The following is a 17,441-nucleotide window of genomic DNA, read 5'->3' as shown; positions in this document are numbered from 1 at the left end:
TAGACAACTATTTAACAAACGCTATAGTATGGCTTCAAAATGTACAATTAGTAGGCTAACAAGTAACACTAGCAGGTAGCTTGCTACGAGTATTATGCTAGGTTGCTAGGTAATGGAAGCTAATTAAAGCTACCTAGCTGCCGTTTTGGAAAATTAACTGGTGGAAGCGTCGGAAATATTTAGAACTCACGCATCTAAAGGTTAAAACGAATAAACCTATTCAAAAACAGATGTCATGTACAAATTGGAAAAATTAGTGACATGATACTTTTATAGACGCCATTGCTGTGCATGCCATGACCGACTGTGATCAAAAAGTGATCAGCCACGCTAGCTCCACAGTCTTTGTAAATTCAGGGCTAAATAAACTATATTTTGGGACGAGGTTTTTTCTAACAGTTCTGGGGGGTATTCGTCGTAGCTCGCTAAGCGGTTTAGCGAGCTAATTTTCAGGCTAAGATAAAAAAAACGCCCCTCTTCTTGGTTCGGGGAAGCAACTTTCGATAAATCACCAGAGTAACATATCAGTTAGCACTACCCAGCTAACACACGACGTAACGGCAACGTTGTATGTTCGTACTTTTTGGTCGGTTTCTGACTCACCAGCTAGAGACCAGATTTTACCAATCCATGACGTTGTGGTTACGTCTCCCAATGGTAACTTTGTGACCAATTATCCGTTGGTCACAAAGTCACCACCTGGCAACTATAGGTAATACAGTTACGTTGCCCATACGTAACTAGGACGTAATTTGATGACCAAACCTTTGTCACCACAACATTACACACATATAACCAAATTCCTCTGAAATATTTTGTATGGAGAATGAAGATTAATAAAATGATCAATGTTTAAAACAGTTGTATGATTTTAATAAGTAGGCCTAGCTATATATAAGCACATTATAGCTTAAATGAATAATAGCCTGCATTATTACCTTTAAATAACTGTGAAATAGCCTACCATCTAAAACATTGGTGGCATCAAGGGTAAGACTGAGCATAACCATATTACCTATCAAGTCACAGATTAAAAACAGTGTCATCAGTTTCATTGTTTTACTCTGGCGTATTATGGTATTATTATTCTGAGAATTACATTTATTATGATTAGTCTATTTGTATGATTAGTCTATTTGTATTCACAGTAACTTCAAGCTGGAAGCTCAATCATCAATATGTCGGAGTCCTTTTGTGTCAATAAATCTGGAGGAGCATTATAGTATTGAAGCAGTATTTTTGTTCATACCAAACCCAACTACACTATGTTCGGCTACAATCAGTATTCTGGCTACAATCAGTGGACTGGCAAAAGTAAATGTATTAAAGGTTGTGGACACACTGCTGACAGCTGATGAGGGAAAGGCGAGGATGGCAGACGTGGAACTGTCGAGGTTGTGGCGTGGTTGGACAACAGGAGCGGTAGGCAGTCTGGTGTGACGTTCCTGAGGCAGAGGGAAAAATGACTGGCATAGGTGGTCATTGACAGACACGCACATGCCACAGATGGTTTGAGTCAGAAAACATAATTTTGTATTGCAAACCAAAACTTTCAATGTAGAATAAGATGCAAATGTATACTTTTTGAAAGTGGTAAATGGCCTCAAGAGGTGAGTGTTCTTGGAGTTACATTTCAGGAGATGCAGCTCTTCCTTAGTGATCCTATTGCCATATGATGGGAAGTAATGTTATAATATATATCTCTTGGGTAATGTTATAATATAAATGTCTTAGTTAAGACAACTACTGAAGTGTAACACATTTCACTACCAATGTTTCACCTTTCTTGCACTGAGGTTTAAGGGACCAGGAGACGTCTTCAGAAATGTGGACACCGGGGAAATTGAAACTGGAGACAAAGATACGTTCTATGAGGGTAATATTTGTTTTACAGTAGTATCAAGTAGATCAACATCTATATATTAAAGATGATTTGCCACAAAGTTACTTTGACAGAATGCATGTCAGTTACATCAACAGTCCATGAGTGGAAAACATACTTGTACAAGTTTGTAACATGTTCCCAGTACTACTAACACAGTACTGGATTATACAACACGTATGGGACAAAAGTCTGTATTTACATTGGGTACAGAAGCGCAATACATCAAGCTGGCTGAATAGAGCCAGAGACTGAGCTTGCGGGTCGGCACCTGCCTATGGTCGGAACGTCTTGTGGATGGTTCAGCAACATTCAAATTCTGCTAACGTTATTCTTCGCAGTTGTTGGTGGATTACAGAGAAACAAGACGTACAGTATAGACCTAGAGATAAGAGTTGGAGTTTAGCTAGTATTTATATACGTTTTATTACAGTCGTTATTTAATCTTTTATATAGAGTAGCCTAATCGTTTTTGATAGTTGTTATTAGCGTTAGAGTGTATAGATTAGCTTTTTGTATTTTTTAGCGTAAGAATAGTTTAATATTATATGTAGTTTAATCCTTCGTTTTCGATTAGTGTTTTTAGTGTAATTTATTGTAGATATTTTGCTGTATATTGTAGTTAAATTAGTTTTAGCGTTAGAGATAGATAGCTACAGTAGCTACAGTTAGAGCTACAGTAGCTAGAGCTAGGTTTGTACGGTACGGTAGCTGACCAAGACCAACAATCAGGTGAGACTACACTGGTGTATGTAGTTGGTGGCCAAGCCGCGAAGCCACTTAAGTGTTTCTACCTTTTCTTATTAGGGGCATGTAATAAGCAGGTTTCTAATAAGAAACCTGCTTAACCTATTGTTATTGTTAGTATTATTATTATTGGGTGTGCTTTGCCTTCGGCAAGGGCACAACCTTTGTTCTCTCACATATATATTTATTATTATTATTTATTTTTGCCCCCCTAAATCTTTGTCAATATTTGGCCTACATAGACAACCTAGGTGTCAAAAGTTTCGTCTTGGTAGCGATTGAGTTGCTTGTATTTTTATTTACGTTCCGTTGCATGGTTTAGGCTGAAGTTAAGTTTTTGTGGCGAAAAGTGAAGCTAACGGTGGCTAATTTGCTAGCCACAGTCACTGACGTTACTAACGTCACTACGTCACGAAAACACGCGTGACTACCTGTAGCAGAACATTCGTTTCGCATCTGTTAACTTGGGGGATAGCTAGGCTAACTATAGCTTTACTGCAAGGCAGCTGCAGAAACGCCACAAGCAAAGAGGCCAGGGTGATAACTATTTACTCATTTTACTTTGTGATATGACACACAATTGTGATGTGTAATGTACAGTATAAGCTGATATTATTAAGGATGTACATCTACTTTCGGAAACGGTAGTCTACTATTTCACTGAAGCATTAGCATGACATTAGCCTCTGTTGCCCGGGCAACACACACTACAGTGGTCTATGATGCATCTGTTTTCAATCGTTAAAATAAACATTCCTCACAAATACATTTTCGTTGTAGGATTTATTATGACATTACATTACAAGTGAACGATTTGTGGGTGAAATTATCATAACCTGTGGTTTCAAACCAGTGTTGCTCACTGCAACGCTGTAGCCTACGCGAGACACACTACAAAAACATCTACACAGCTGTAGGAAGTCAAACGGCGACAGAACATGTTCGGCACTCCCCTTACTTAAATCAAAAGTCTTTCAATAGGTGAAACTATCTGACTACTAACTTGAACTTCATTGCCAACTTTGTCAATCTGTTCATGAAAATAATTAATTTCAGCCTAAACCGTACAACGGAACGTTAAATCGAATTCAACCAACGCAATCGCTACCAAGACGAACACAGCAGTAGTCTAGTACTGTACTGTACAGTAGTAGAATTTACCGGGGCAGCTTCTCCACACAGGGCTATATCGCATTTTGCGTTGTTACTGACAATGATCGCTACCAGTGATCTTTTTATGAAAGCGATTTTCCACTAAATAAATTATTTACGTTTTTGGGGCATATTTTCAGTTAGCAGATGGTACTGTTTGAATCGCAATTCCATCTTATACTGCCGGTAACGTCGTAGAATAATCTTCAAAGGGGGTTCTTTATTCATGAATGAATGCAATATGAGTAGGCTAAATTCCTTAAAATATCACGAGAAGGGAAAAACTTAAAATGACGTTTAAGTCATAGAGATTAGGTCAATTTTTACACCGGTCTGCCAAATTTATTCGTTTTGATTCAACGATGAGGCTGCCTCTTGCAGGGGAAATGAGAAGACATCTATTTCATTCTACACTTCACTCGTATTTTCAGTTGTAAATGAGCAGCAAAAAAAAAATGCTTTTAAATCTATTTAATCTTTATAAATAATAAGTATGCATTTTCATATAAAATATACAGAAATCAGTTGTAAAAATGTCATTCAAAAACGGATCCCTGTGCAACCGACGCAAGCAAGCACACCCTACAATTTCCCCAGAAATTGTACCCTCTCTAGTTATTGGGTGTGCTCAAGCCTTCGGCGAGAGCACAACCTTTGTTCTCTCACATATATATTATTAGGGTTCCTCCGGTAGGAGAACCCTATTGTTATTGGTGGTATTATTATTTTTTACCCATGGGAGTCAATGGCAGCCCCTAGACCAGTACCGTAAAAAGTTGTGAAATTTGGCATGTTGAAACTGCAGACCATTAGTAACTACCATACCAAACATGGGCCATGTGAGACAATAGGTGGCGCTACAGGCCACGCCCCAATATGTCAATTTTCAAATTGATGCCATTTGCAGGCCATAAGTCCCAAAATTCTGAAATTCATTACATATGCCTTATTTCTCATGAGGAATAAAAAAGCCTCAAGAAGCTATAACGGCCACCATATTGGATTTGTCTGTACAATAAAGATTAAGGAAACGCGTTTTTTCCCTACTCCTCCTACATTTTTGGTCGAATTTTCTTCAAAATTGCCATAGATGATATCCAGACTGAGCCTCACAAAAGTTATCGTAGGGATTTCTGATTTTCAAAACCGTTTGTCCGGTAGAGCCAATCAAAATCTGCAACAAAGCAACCAAACAGGACGTTTGGTCAAATCTCAGCAAATCTTTGAGATATCAACACCAAACTTGGTATGTCACGTGGAAGACACTACAACATGTTACCATGTGCAAAGGCAACTTCATACCTCTAAAAATGATTGATATAAAGCAAATTGAATTTATTGCTAATGCTAAAATAATGCTTTACACATCCGCCGGCCAAAAACTGATACTCTGATTCAATCACTAGTTCATATGAAGACTCTTGAGAATGTTGAGTACACAAATCTGAGAAAAAGTTGACTGTAACATGAAAACTCGATTTTTAGTGAATATTTGAAACATGCATGCTTGGCTAATTTCTAGGGCTGTTTCCCCAAATCCTCTCTCCCTTTGCTCCTGTGCGCGCGTGCTCCACATTCTCTCACACACAAGGGGCCAGAGCCCCTTGACACACGCATGCTTTCTTGAAAATGTGTGCTGACCAAGCCCCCACCCTCGTTTTTTAGCCCCTGTTTCATTTCGCTTCCAATCGCAGCTCGCTGTTACGAATACAAATTATTTTTCGGCGGCCATTGTTGTTTCCCGTGTCCCGTGAAAGTCGTCTCCCGTGAAAGCCGTGTTGGAGGCAGCCACTTTCGGTAAGTCCTGGTTTTACACATTTTAAGCTAGAATTAATGATTGGGTTTGTGAAAGTACACTACTCTTGAATTATGGTGAAGGTTTAGCACTTTTAGACCTTATAGATCGTGATTCTGAAGTGACGGAAAACCAAACTCGAAAAGTAGCTACTGTAGCTCTAGCTTTTTTCCTCTGTGTTTTTAATTAGTGAGTCATTTTGCATCTCGGCGAATTGTTCATCAAAAAGGTCGAGGAGAGCAGCCTTTAGGAGAAAAAGCAATTCCCCACAGACCTGTCGGCTCATAATGGTGATTTTTGGCGTGAAAGTCTTTGTAATAAGCCTATGCGGCAGGGAGACTTTTTCAAGGCGAGCCTGTTTCATTCGTCATATGCCCTGAGAAAGCGACCTACGTTAGCCAGGCTAGTTTTGCCAATTTCGGTAAGTCAGGCTATTTAAAGGTCTCTTACAGTCAGAATCACTGTTTACAAGCAAAGGTCGAGCTGGGGCCTGTTGCACAAAAGTAGAATTAAGACATCCGGGATAAATGACTCAGCTGAGCTCAATGAAGCCAAAACATGTGCGTCCAGGCTTAATTGGTTGCACAAAGACCAAGCCAGGATGAGCAGACACGGATTCATTAAGCCAGGTGAAACCAATCCTGGATAGGTGCGCGCTCACGGCTCACTCAAATAGACCCCGCCACAGATCACAGATTAACTGATTTACCATGGCAACTAGAGCCGCGTACTTTTCCCCGTCGGAAGCACAAATCCTCATGGAGGCATACGAGGAGGTAAAAAGATATAATTAAGAAGAAAGGCAACACCGCCACAGTGATAAAGCAAAGAGAAAAAGCGTGGCAAAGTATTGCAGACCGCCTGAATGCGTAAGTAGTGCACAATTACACACTCACCGCTCCGCTGAAACATCACAATTACAATTCAAATATTTAATTCACATCTCCAAAAATGCAGTTGTACTGTAATTATGAAACGGTTAAATTTTTAATTGAAATGCACTGCAGATATGAGTGAAATTGTGTAAAGTAACTCCATCACACTGTATAAAGCTATGATACATTTTTTGATATTTTTACTGAAAACAAGACAAAAATACCAAGTAATTTTTTGCAGTGTGACTCCATTAAATGTGTGTGTGTGTGTGTAGATTAAACATGAACGGGCCAAAACGGACATGGCAGCAGGTCAAAATCAAATACAAGAACATTCTGCAGAATGGTATGGTCCCTGACTAATATTTAACAAAGCACAAGCATATATTGTACCCAGAAGGTGCCTGCTCACACATTGTCTGTACTGTTTTAGCAGTGAAAAAGAATACCCACAGACAAGGCACGGGTGGTGGGTCACCAAAGGCTGACCTTACCCCAGCAGAGGACATGGCCTTGGAGCTAAATAAAGGCAGGCCCGTCTTAGAGGGGATCCCTGGGGGAAAAGAGACGAGCATAGGTTCCTCCCAAGATGCCACCCGCTTCATTCAAGGTATGTCCTTCCATCTCTACATGGGATACAACCACATTCATATTGAATCAATTTGGACTGTCTGACTTTGGTTTACCTATTGCCTTGCAGTGTCTGGCAGCACTGTGTTCCTGTTAGAGCCACCAGCACAAGCACCAGACGATGCTGATCCAGTGAGTACTCCATCAAAGGCATACTGTAGGCCTGGCATGTCTTGTCTACTAGCTTCAATATGAATCCGATTAAATGTGATAGGGTGAAGGCCCCAGTGCAGCAGCAACAGCACATGATGGAGACGATGATGAGGAGGAGACCATCTCTCTGGATTCCAGAAGGCATGAGGTATCATGTTAAGACTGTGAAAGTACTATTTACTCTACAATGGTGAGGAGTCCTCATCAAAATAAAAAAAAATCTAATTTCTTTTACAGGACCCAGATGCTATACAGTGGGAAAACCAGCCTGGCAACATAGTGCGTATTAATAAAAGGACACCACATCCTGCCAAATTCCAGCTGCGCTAATTGTATTGTGTTCACAGAGCTCACAAGCTATCAGAAAGTTGTATGGCAACCACCTCCGGCGCCAAATAGAACTGGCAGACATAGACATTCAGTACAAGAAGAAAAAGATGGAAAATCTTGCACTGGAGTCCGAAATAAAAAAGAGGACAATTAGGAAACTGGACCTTGAAATAAAAAAACTTGAGAGGGAGGTGAGATATGCCTTCAATGTACACTGTATGCTAACTGTAACACAAATGTATTAATCATTATTTTTCTTTCCTCCCCCAGCTCCAAGAAGATGACACAGCTGATGACCATCTATATGAAAGATACAGGTTTTCTGCAGATGGCATCAGGTATCTATGCAGACTACTGGGTCCCAGGATTAAGCACCGCACTGCACGGAGCCATGCACTGAGTGTGGAGCAAATGGTTTGTGTGGCCTTGCGCTTTTTTGCTAGTGGAGCCTTCCTGTACTCAGTGGGGGATGCAGAACAGCTGAACAAGGCCACAATTTGCCGCACAATAAGGAGTGTGTGTCTGGCTATCAAAGCATTAGCAGATGTCTTCATCTCCTTCCCTGGCCACAGAAGACTCTGTGACATCAAAGAGGAGTTCTATAGGATTGCAGGTAAGAGGATCTACAAATTACAGGACAACTGTTAACACATAGTAGGATACTCATTACTTTGTGTGACAGGTTTCCCCAATGTCATTGGTGCAGTGGACTGCACACACATAAGGATAAAAACCCCCCTCAGGTGCCCATGAGGCCGATTTTGTGAATAGGAAATCCTTTCACAGCATTAATGTTCAGGTGAACATAACTTTTTGATATTGTCCATTGACGAACACTCTGCATTGCCAGTGATGTGCATTGATTGGTGTAATATTCCTCATCTTATGATTTCAGATGGTCTGCAATGCTGACTGTGTGATCAGCAATGTTGTGGCAAAATGGCCTGGCTCAGTCCATGACTCCAGATTCTTTCGGGCCTCTGAAATCTATCAGTGCCTATCACAAGGTAAGCCACACAACCCCTATTTATAACCATCATGGCTGTGTCAAGAATATCACTGTGTTTATGAGGTAGTAATGATGAGATTTTGTGTTGACAGGTGAATTCTCTGGTGTGTTGCTGGGAGACAGGGGGTATGGCTGCCAGCCTTTTCTCCTGACACCTTTCACAGACCCCCAGGAAACACAGCAGGCCTACAACCATGCCCATGCCAGGACCAGGGCCAGAGTTGAAATGACCTTTGGCCTCCTGAAGGCACGCTTTCACTGCCTTCACAAATTAAGGGTCAGCCCTGTTAGGGCATGTGATATTACTGTGGCTTGTGCTGTCCTCCACAATGTGGCCTGCCTGAGGAAGGAGAGGGCCCCCAGAGTGCCACCAGCCATGGACTGGGACAATCCGGCAATCTTCCCTGATGACGACAGTGGTCGGCTGCTGAGGGACCAATATGTGTTGAATTATTTTAGTTAGTATGTGTGCTTTCAATTTTGGTTAAATATGTCCTGCGGTGGCAGAGGAATTTGGTTTTTTTTGGGTTCGTTTTTTTTTACGAATTTGGCCTCTTATGATGTTTGTGCGGTATACTGTGTGTAATACAAGGCTGCAGGGAGGCTACTGCATCCATTCATTTGTCTGTTCAGTTGATGTGTATGGATTTGTGCAGACATGCAGGGTGTGTTATATACAGACCTTTGAATGTGTATGTATCATTTTGTATAATATGCTTGGATTCTGTGCTTTCCATCTTGTAGAGTCACTGTGACTTCAGTTTCGAAAGGAGCTGATGGTTTACCTGCTTTGTTTTGTCCTTATTCAATAAAGGAACATAATGTTACACATTGTGTTTTTATATTCATATGGAATGTGTATTTGTTTATATGACAGAGTACTAGGGCCACACTGAAGAAAAAGGATAAAGTCATAAATTTATGAGGCTGGTTCTTTCTGCAGAAAAGCTACATATTGTTTTTACAGTTTTGATACTTATGACAATGTGATACTTAATATTCTGGCACATCAGCATGTCTTTGTTTATGAAACCATACTGAAGTACAATTTCACGAAATGCCCCACATCTGTCATTTTAACAACTGTCCTCCTTTAAAACAACTGGTTACAATATTATGACTTGTGTTTTTTTCCCCTCTGTGGCCCTAATATTCTATCATTTTATATATAGCCTTATAGTCTATGGGAAACTGTAAATTATCTAATGATAGCAACATCATCTAAAAATCATTTTTTATCCAAAATCATTGAAATTAATGATCACAAACGTTTAAATAATGACAGTGGGTCTAGTTATATGTGATAACAATGTATAGTGAGCAGTGAAATAACTATTGGTTTCCATTTGTGGTGACTGCTGACTGACATTAGGGATGAGATTAAATAGATCCTGGAATTTAGCCTGGTCTGGAGCAGGCTAGCTCCACAGAATAAATCTCCATGGTAATTTATACCATAACATATCCTCCTGCCCCCTATCCATCTTTAGTGCAACCGGATTACGGATCAATTGAGCCAGGATCACCAAGATATCCTGGCTTAATCCCTTATCCTAGTTTTGTGCAACAGGCCCCAGGTCTTTTGTCAGATGTGTATATATTGACCAGTTTAGAGGTAAATACTCTTGCCAGAGCCTGGAATCGAACCTGTGTTTTGAGTGACTGCATGGGTCTCCATGACGTCAACACATTTGGATTCAAGTTCAAGTAATGACACTGCATTTCACAGTCAAAACTGAAGTCTGTATCAAGTGTAGATGGGAAAAGCTTCATTTTTCACAACTGACATGGACCCTTTCTTCACTTTGACAGGTCTGGAGGGTCATGCAGAGGCCTGCTCAACAGAGTTCAACAGAGGATGCAACAGACTCGAGGATGGTGAGATCCACACAGACCCCTTGCTGGACTACCCCTCTCTAGCTGGACAGCTTCTCTTCAGCCCTGACCCCAGAACAGCTTGATCCAGCTGGCCTGCCTGCCTGCCTGCCTGCAGGCCCTGCTTGCCCCTGCCTGCCAGCCCTCCAGAGACAGTCACCCCACAGACACAGTAGCTCTGCAGCCTGCTTTTTTGAGGACATTGATGAAAAAGGACAAGCCAGCATTACTTTGATGAAAGTCTAAATGTTTAATCCTTTCCATGTGCCAGTATGCCAAGCTGCTGACTTTGTGTCTTAAGTGATGAAACTAGTTCAAGTGATAGACTTTTGACCTGAATCCAATGATTATTCATCTGAATAAAAACCACTCAAGAGAAGTACTGCTTCTTGGAGCATTTGTGCTCCACATCAGTACATCTCACACATTTGCCTTTGTTTCCATGGGATTCATGGAATTGTTAGTTTCTGCTCCACCATTTCCACCCTAGTGTAATAATAAGTCTAATTTAGGACAGCAATTACATTTTTGTGTTATCCTTCCGCATTACACACATTTAGTCAATGTTCTTAACCCTTGTGTTATCTTCGGGTCATTCTGACCCATCAGTCATTGTGACCCACCGTCGTATTGCGACAACTTTACCGCATACAAAAACAAAGTGAAGCATTTTCTTTTAACCGTTGGGCTGTCTCAGACCCCCCACATTGCGAAGGTTAAAAGAAAATTATTTTTATTTGTTTTTGTATTGGGTAAAATTGGGTAAACACAACGATGGTTCGTTATGAACCTTTGGGTCATGTGACCCGAAGGCAGCACGAGGGTTAAACTCAACCGATTATTGTCATTTTACCATACTGTTCATATTGAACAGACATCAGTGTTTACTTGGAAAGATGACTGTATATTTCCACTTTTGATTTGTATTTCCATCGTAAGTTTGGTCTTTAATTTCATTTGGAAGTGGTATTAAAAGGTCTTACATTTAACTTGTTTATACCTGTAGACACCCTGTGAAGCCCCCACTGCAGAGACAGTTGGTGACAGAGAGGTGCAGACATTAAGTTAAACATGCCTTAAGAATAGAGTAACAAATAGAGACTAAATGTGTAAATGGCTGTTGAAACTGAGTTGGTGCATGTCAGTTTAGGCAAAGGTAACCTTTTAAACCTCTAGGTTTAAAACAAATTCAGATTTGATTGGAACTCTCTTTTATACATTTATAGTTGGATTTGACATTTAATTCATTTAGCAAGTTGTTTAACTCAAACAACCATAACACGGTACATATGGTATACAATGCTGCAGTCAGATTTGGCGAAATTGTTAGCTTGGATGTTATCTTTACATATAGATGGGGTCTAGTTGATGCGCACGCAGCTTCAAGGCAGAAAGACGCGTTCCATTTCACTTTTACTGTACCTACACCTTTAATGTTCCCGCCATCCCCCCATTTCTGAATAAAGTTCGACTGATCTGATTTGTTGATTTCTGTTGCTATGAAAACCAGTTTAGCCAAGCTAACTAACATTGTTTTTAGCTAGCTTGCATTACCATTCAATTGCTAACAAAACATTAGTAAAAATAGCTTGCTAATCGGGCAGAACTTGAACTCGGGCAGGAGACTCTGAGACCTCAGCGCACCACTAGCATCTCGTCATATCACGCAGTCGGAGCACAGCTAGATAATCAGCGTCAGCGCTCTTGGGTACCCAGCATGCAGTGCGGCATGTTAAAAAAACAACAGCTACGCAAGGGATTTCAGTTGTTGTGTTCGTTCAGTTAGATGTTTGTAATGTTATTGGCCGGGTTTCCCAGATTCGTTAAGAAGCTCTTAACGCTAACAGTGCGTTCACACTGCAGCGTTTTTTAACGCTCTGCATCGCTTGCCTTCCCACAGTACACCACGCTCGGGGGCGTGTTAGACAAGTTAATACAGAGTTGTAGTTCTCTAAGGTCACTGTTGTAGTCATGGCCAAGCGTGCAGATTTGGGTTAATGTACTCACAATATCGATCAAAATACCACTTTTACACAACATTTATGTAAGTGCAAGATTTTACTAGTGCAAGATTACAGTAGAATACATGTTACGCCACCGGTCACTCAACCAGTCGTTTGTAGGCTGGGCTAGCGAGCTAGCAGTGGCACAGAACAGTCACGTAATGTGACGACTACATTTAAAAGTAGGCTATAAAAACACACTAGGAACAATGACGACATCGGCAACCATGCACCATGCATTATTAGTTTAATGTAATCTTTAAATTCAGGCTCGTCACATTAGTAACTTTGTTCTGAACAGAACTGGGTGTGCAGACACATACGAAAAGTTTCTCCTCCATCTTGAAATTGTCAAACCTAGAAATGTTTACCATGACGAACAGTTGCTACGTTACAAGAAACAAGAAACCAATCCGATTGGCCAACGCTAGCGTTTTCACGCTCCTCATTTACATAAAGTTGAGAAAATCCAACTTGCAACGCTCCGCTCCGCTCGCCTTCCCACAATGCCCTACGCGAGCGTCAACGCCTGGTTTCATTGAAAATGAATTGGAAGCCGACGCCACGCGCCGCCCGCTCCGCTGCAGTGTGAACGCACTGTAAGAGCTTCTTAGGAGCGTTCTAAGAGCGTTCTAGAGCGTTCTTAGAACGCTCTTAAGAAGCTCTAAGCGTTAAGAGCTTCTTAACGAATCTGGGAAACCCGGCCATTGTTTGTTAGTTAATATAATCTTGTTGGTCACCTTGAGTGTGCATGCTGTGTAGTTTAATGGGAACAGAGAGTCGGCCATTTTACTATCACAGGCTATACTTGCAAGGAGCTGAACGTGGGCTGTGCCCTAGACCAGACCAATTGCCTATGAGGCTAATCTTGATTCTGGATTGACTGAGATTCTGGAAAGAGATCTACTCAAGAAGAGCGTCAATATCTGTGGTTTTCAAGCCATCTTTGAGAAAGTTTGAAAACAATGTTGCGGTTAATATGTTTTGATTGTGGGAGGCAACTTTTGGACTACACCTAAACCTCATGCGGCCACCGCACCACCCGCACTGGCAAAGAGGGAAACAGCATGGATGGGGAAAGTGTGTGGGCAGAGCAAGCAGTAGTAGTACATAAACTACACACGTCCTTTACTAAAGTGTATACTGACTTTCATAAAGTTATTGTTGTAATCAAAGCTTTTAAAGAATGGATCTCTGCATGATGGGCCTGACCAGAGCACAGGTGGCCTGACAGAACACGCTTCAAAGTTGTCACTTTCAAAAGGGTGGCATTTTAACCCTGTCAGTCCAAAATGTCTAAAAGTTGGTACGCATGCCTTATTGCCAATGGGGAACAAAGAAGTCTCAAGAACCCATAATGTCGGCAGCATGGATATTTCTCTACAGTGACAATTTGTGAAGAATTTCAAAAAATGACTTCAAATCAGCCATTGATACAATTGTCTTGAAATGTTGTGTACATGTATGAAATACATGTCTGTGTCATGTCAATTTTGTAATGGTTTGCAATGCTGAGGAGGAACCCGCCATTGCTGCCTGCAGCTATATTTAGGGTTCCTCCGGTAGGAGAACCCTATTGTTATTGGTGGTATTATTATTTTTTACCCATGGGAGTCAATGGCAGCCCCTAGACCAGTACCGTAAAAAGTTGTGAAATTTGGCATGTTGAAACTGCAGACCATTAGTAACTACCATACCAAACATGGGCCGTGTGAGACAATAGGTGGCGCTACAGGCCACGCCCCAATATGTCAATTTTCAAATTGATGCCATTTGCAGGCCATAAGTCCCAAAATTCTGAAATTCATTACATATGCCTTATTTCTCATGAGGAATAAAAAAGCCTCAAGAAGCTATAACGGCCGCCATATTGGATTTTTCTGTACAATAAAGATTAAGGAAACGCGTTTTTTCCCTACTCCTCCTACATTTTTGGTCGAATTTTCTTCAAAATTGCCATAGATGATATCCAGACTGAGCCTCACAAAAGTTATCGTAGGGATTTCTGATTTTCAAAACCGTTTGTCCGGTAGAGCCAATCAAAATCTGCAACAAAGCAACCAAACAGGACGTTTGGTCAAATCTCAGCAAATCTTTGAGATATCAACACCAAACTTGGTATGTCACGTGGAAGACACTACAACATGTTACCATGTGCAAAGGCAACTTCATACCTCAAAAAATGATTGATATAAAGCAAATTGAATTTATTGCTAATGCTAAAATAATGCTTTACACATCCGCCGGCCAAAAACTGATACTCTGATTCAATCACTAGTTCATATGAAGACTCTTGAGAATGTTGAGTACACAAATCTGAGAAAAAGTTGACTGTAACATGAAAACTCGATTTTTAGTGAATATTTGAAACATGCATGCTTGGCTAATTTCTAGGGCTGTTTCCCCAAATCCTCTCTCCCTTTGCTCCTGTGCGCGCGTGCTCCACATTCTCACACACACAAGGGCGCGTGTGTCAAGAGCCCCTTGACACACGCGCGAGCTTGGTACGACGCACAAGAAGAAGGCCATTTTATAGTTGGAGAAGACTTGAAGACAACGACTGACGAGACTCCTGCAGCCCTCAGAGATTTTCATTGTTACATTTGACAGTGAGTAATAAGAGCCTACAACGGCAGTACAAAACATGTATTTTAGCGTTTGTATTCGTATGATAACTTGAAGACTTTTATACTGTTGTAAACAGGATAGCAGCTAATCTATCTAGGCTAGCTGAGCTAAGGATTTCTCTTTGTACAGGCAGTATTACAGGCTAGCAAGCCGTACAATCTTTAACATTATACTTGCTTCTGTGAGACGCGTTTGAAATTTGTATACTGTGCGTAACTATGCGGTTGGGTTGTTCTATTTCTACGGTCTTCACATCGTAAGTTATTCTTTTCCAAACTGTAGCTAGGTAGCCTAGTTTGCTGCACAGATAGAGCTACCTAGCATTAAACAAGTAGCAATGGTACCATGGTTGTTTTGCTTGCTAGCTTTGTTTGGGTTCATGGTTTGATCGTTTAGGAGTTCCATTGAAAGCCTATAGAGCTACAATACGTTTGTAATCGGCATGTTGTACTATGCTGCACGATTTCCCATCTCTTGATAACATTTTATATTTGTATCAATTTTATACACTAAATTGCCAAAGTATTCGCTCGGTTGCCTTTACACGCTCATGAACGTGAGTGACATCTCATTCTTAAACCATAGGATATGATGTCGGACCACCCTTTGTAGCTATAATAGTTTCAACTCGTCTAGGAAGGCTTTCCACAAGGTTTAAGAGGTTTATGGAAATGTTTTACCATTCTTCCAGAAGTGCATTTGTGAGGTCCAACATTGATGTGGAACAAGAAGGTTTGGCTCGCAGTCCCTGCTCTAATTCATCCCAAAGGTGTTGTATTGGGTTGAGGTCAGGACTGTGTGCAGGCCACTCAAGTTCGTCCACACCAATCTCGCTCATCCATGTGTTTATGGGCCTTGCTTTGTGCACTGTTGCACAGTCATGTTAGAACAGGAAGGGGCCATCTCCAAACTGTTCCCACAAAGTTTGGAGCATGAAATTGTCAAAATGTTGGTGAATTATTGCATTTCAGGAAATTAACTTATGGGTAGGAAATATTTAATGGATTGGGCTCGGCGGGGTATTTTGTCATCCATCCATTCCTACTCCATGCTCTTGATTATGTAATTGACCTACAGGTACATCTTCTAGGCTATGTTTATTTGTTTTAATTTTCTAATGTGAGTCAGTGGCTTGGCAGTATTTTAACAGTAAGGTTTGGTTATTTGTGTTAAACTGTGATGATTCTTTTGGTGAAACATGAATTTAAAGTAAAAACCATTTGCAAGATAAATTGTTCTCAATTGGTCTTAATTTGTATTTATAGTCGAGTCCGTTTCTCTATGTTTACATTTTACAGACTTAAATTTGAATGTAGACAGTGTAAATTGAATAAAGGTAAATAATGGATGTCTAAATATTTTTTTTAAGTACAGAGATTGGTGTTTTGAGAATCCTAACCCTTTCAATATTTTCTTAAAGGTCTGTATACTAGAACTGTTGAGTATGAAGTTATGATAATGTAAGACTATGAAATTGTTAAGCAGTAGTGTGGTATGTTACATTTCATAGTTTTTGATGGTTTTTCTATGTGTTTTTTAGATGCCATGTTCCAGCAAGAGATCCAGGGACCAAGGATCCACTGTTGAGGTTAGACTTCCTTGTGGGAAAAAATGCTAAACCAGTGTGTTTAAGTGATAAGATTAATTGAGAAAAATGAATGTGAATGAGCATTTTTAACAACGTCTTTGTTACGGACCCATGTTTAAAATGTCCTAATTCAGTCTGTATAGTTGTGGTTGTGTGTTTTTTCTTTTCTCCCCTCTTTCTTTCTATTCGCTGCATGCAGGTATGGTCTAGTCAGCGTTTGTTGGCGGTTGGCTATCAGTCTCCCTATCTCGTGATTGGCAATCAGCCGCGCACTTCCAATCAGCGGTTTAGTTGTCAACATAAAATTACCACACTGGTCAGCTGTTTCAGAGATTGCTTTGGAAAGTTGCTTGTTTAGAGACTTGTCAAGTCAGAGAGACTTCTTGTTGAAATCATTGTAAATGTTTTTATTATTTTGTTAGAATGGTTTGCTTCATAGTGAACCCTTTTAATAGAGCAGTTAGTGGTGCAGCGTTTATTCGAGGGTGGCGTTCATTCAAGGGCAACGTTTAATTGGTAAGAGAGATTCAGTGAATTGTAGCTGCAGTGCAGCCATAGACAAACACAGAATAGACAAGGAAGTCAAACAAAAGCCCAGTGTAAAATGTATGCCGCGCGTGTCTCTACTTTGTGTACAAATCTGACGCAGCATGCTGTAACATTCTTACACTTTAGCTTTCAAACAGAAACCTGTGCAGAAAGCACTCACCACCAGCAACAGATCTATAGCACGCAAACTTGGTGTTGATGAAAAGCACATTCAGGAATGGTTAA

The 17,441-nt window shown here is 40.6% G+C and overlaps 1 protein-coding gene across 1 annotated transcript; it reads left to right on the top strand.

Moving 5' to 3' along the window:
- The first annotated feature begins 6,361 nt into the window (after positions 1–6,361).
- LOC134037998 (uncharacterized) lies at positions 6,362–9,400 on the top strand. Its single transcript, XM_062483590.1, has 10 exons — positions 6,362–6,445; positions 6,727–6,797; positions 6,885–7,061; positions 7,152–7,213; positions 7,296–7,382; positions 7,472–7,513; positions 7,582–7,755; positions 7,835–8,177; positions 8,460–8,571; positions 8,666–9,400. The coding sequence occupies exons 2-9, from the start codon at positions 6,734–6,736 to the stop codon at positions 8,474–8,476; spliced, it is 966 nt and encodes a 321-aa protein (XP_062339574.1). The 5' UTR covers positions 6,362–6,445; positions 6,727–6,733; the 3' UTR covers positions 8,477–8,571; positions 8,666–9,400.
- Positions 9,401–17,441: the final 8,041 nt, after the last annotated feature.

Source organism: Osmerus eperlanus, chromosome 17 (genome assembly GCF_963692335.1).
Source record: "Osmerus eperlanus chromosome 17, fOsmEpe2.1, whole genome shotgun sequence".
Taxonomy (NCBI): Eukaryota; Metazoa; Chordata; class Actinopteri; order Osmeriformes; family Osmeridae; genus Osmerus; species Osmerus eperlanus.
This window is presented reverse-complemented; position numbering and strand designations above follow the sequence as displayed.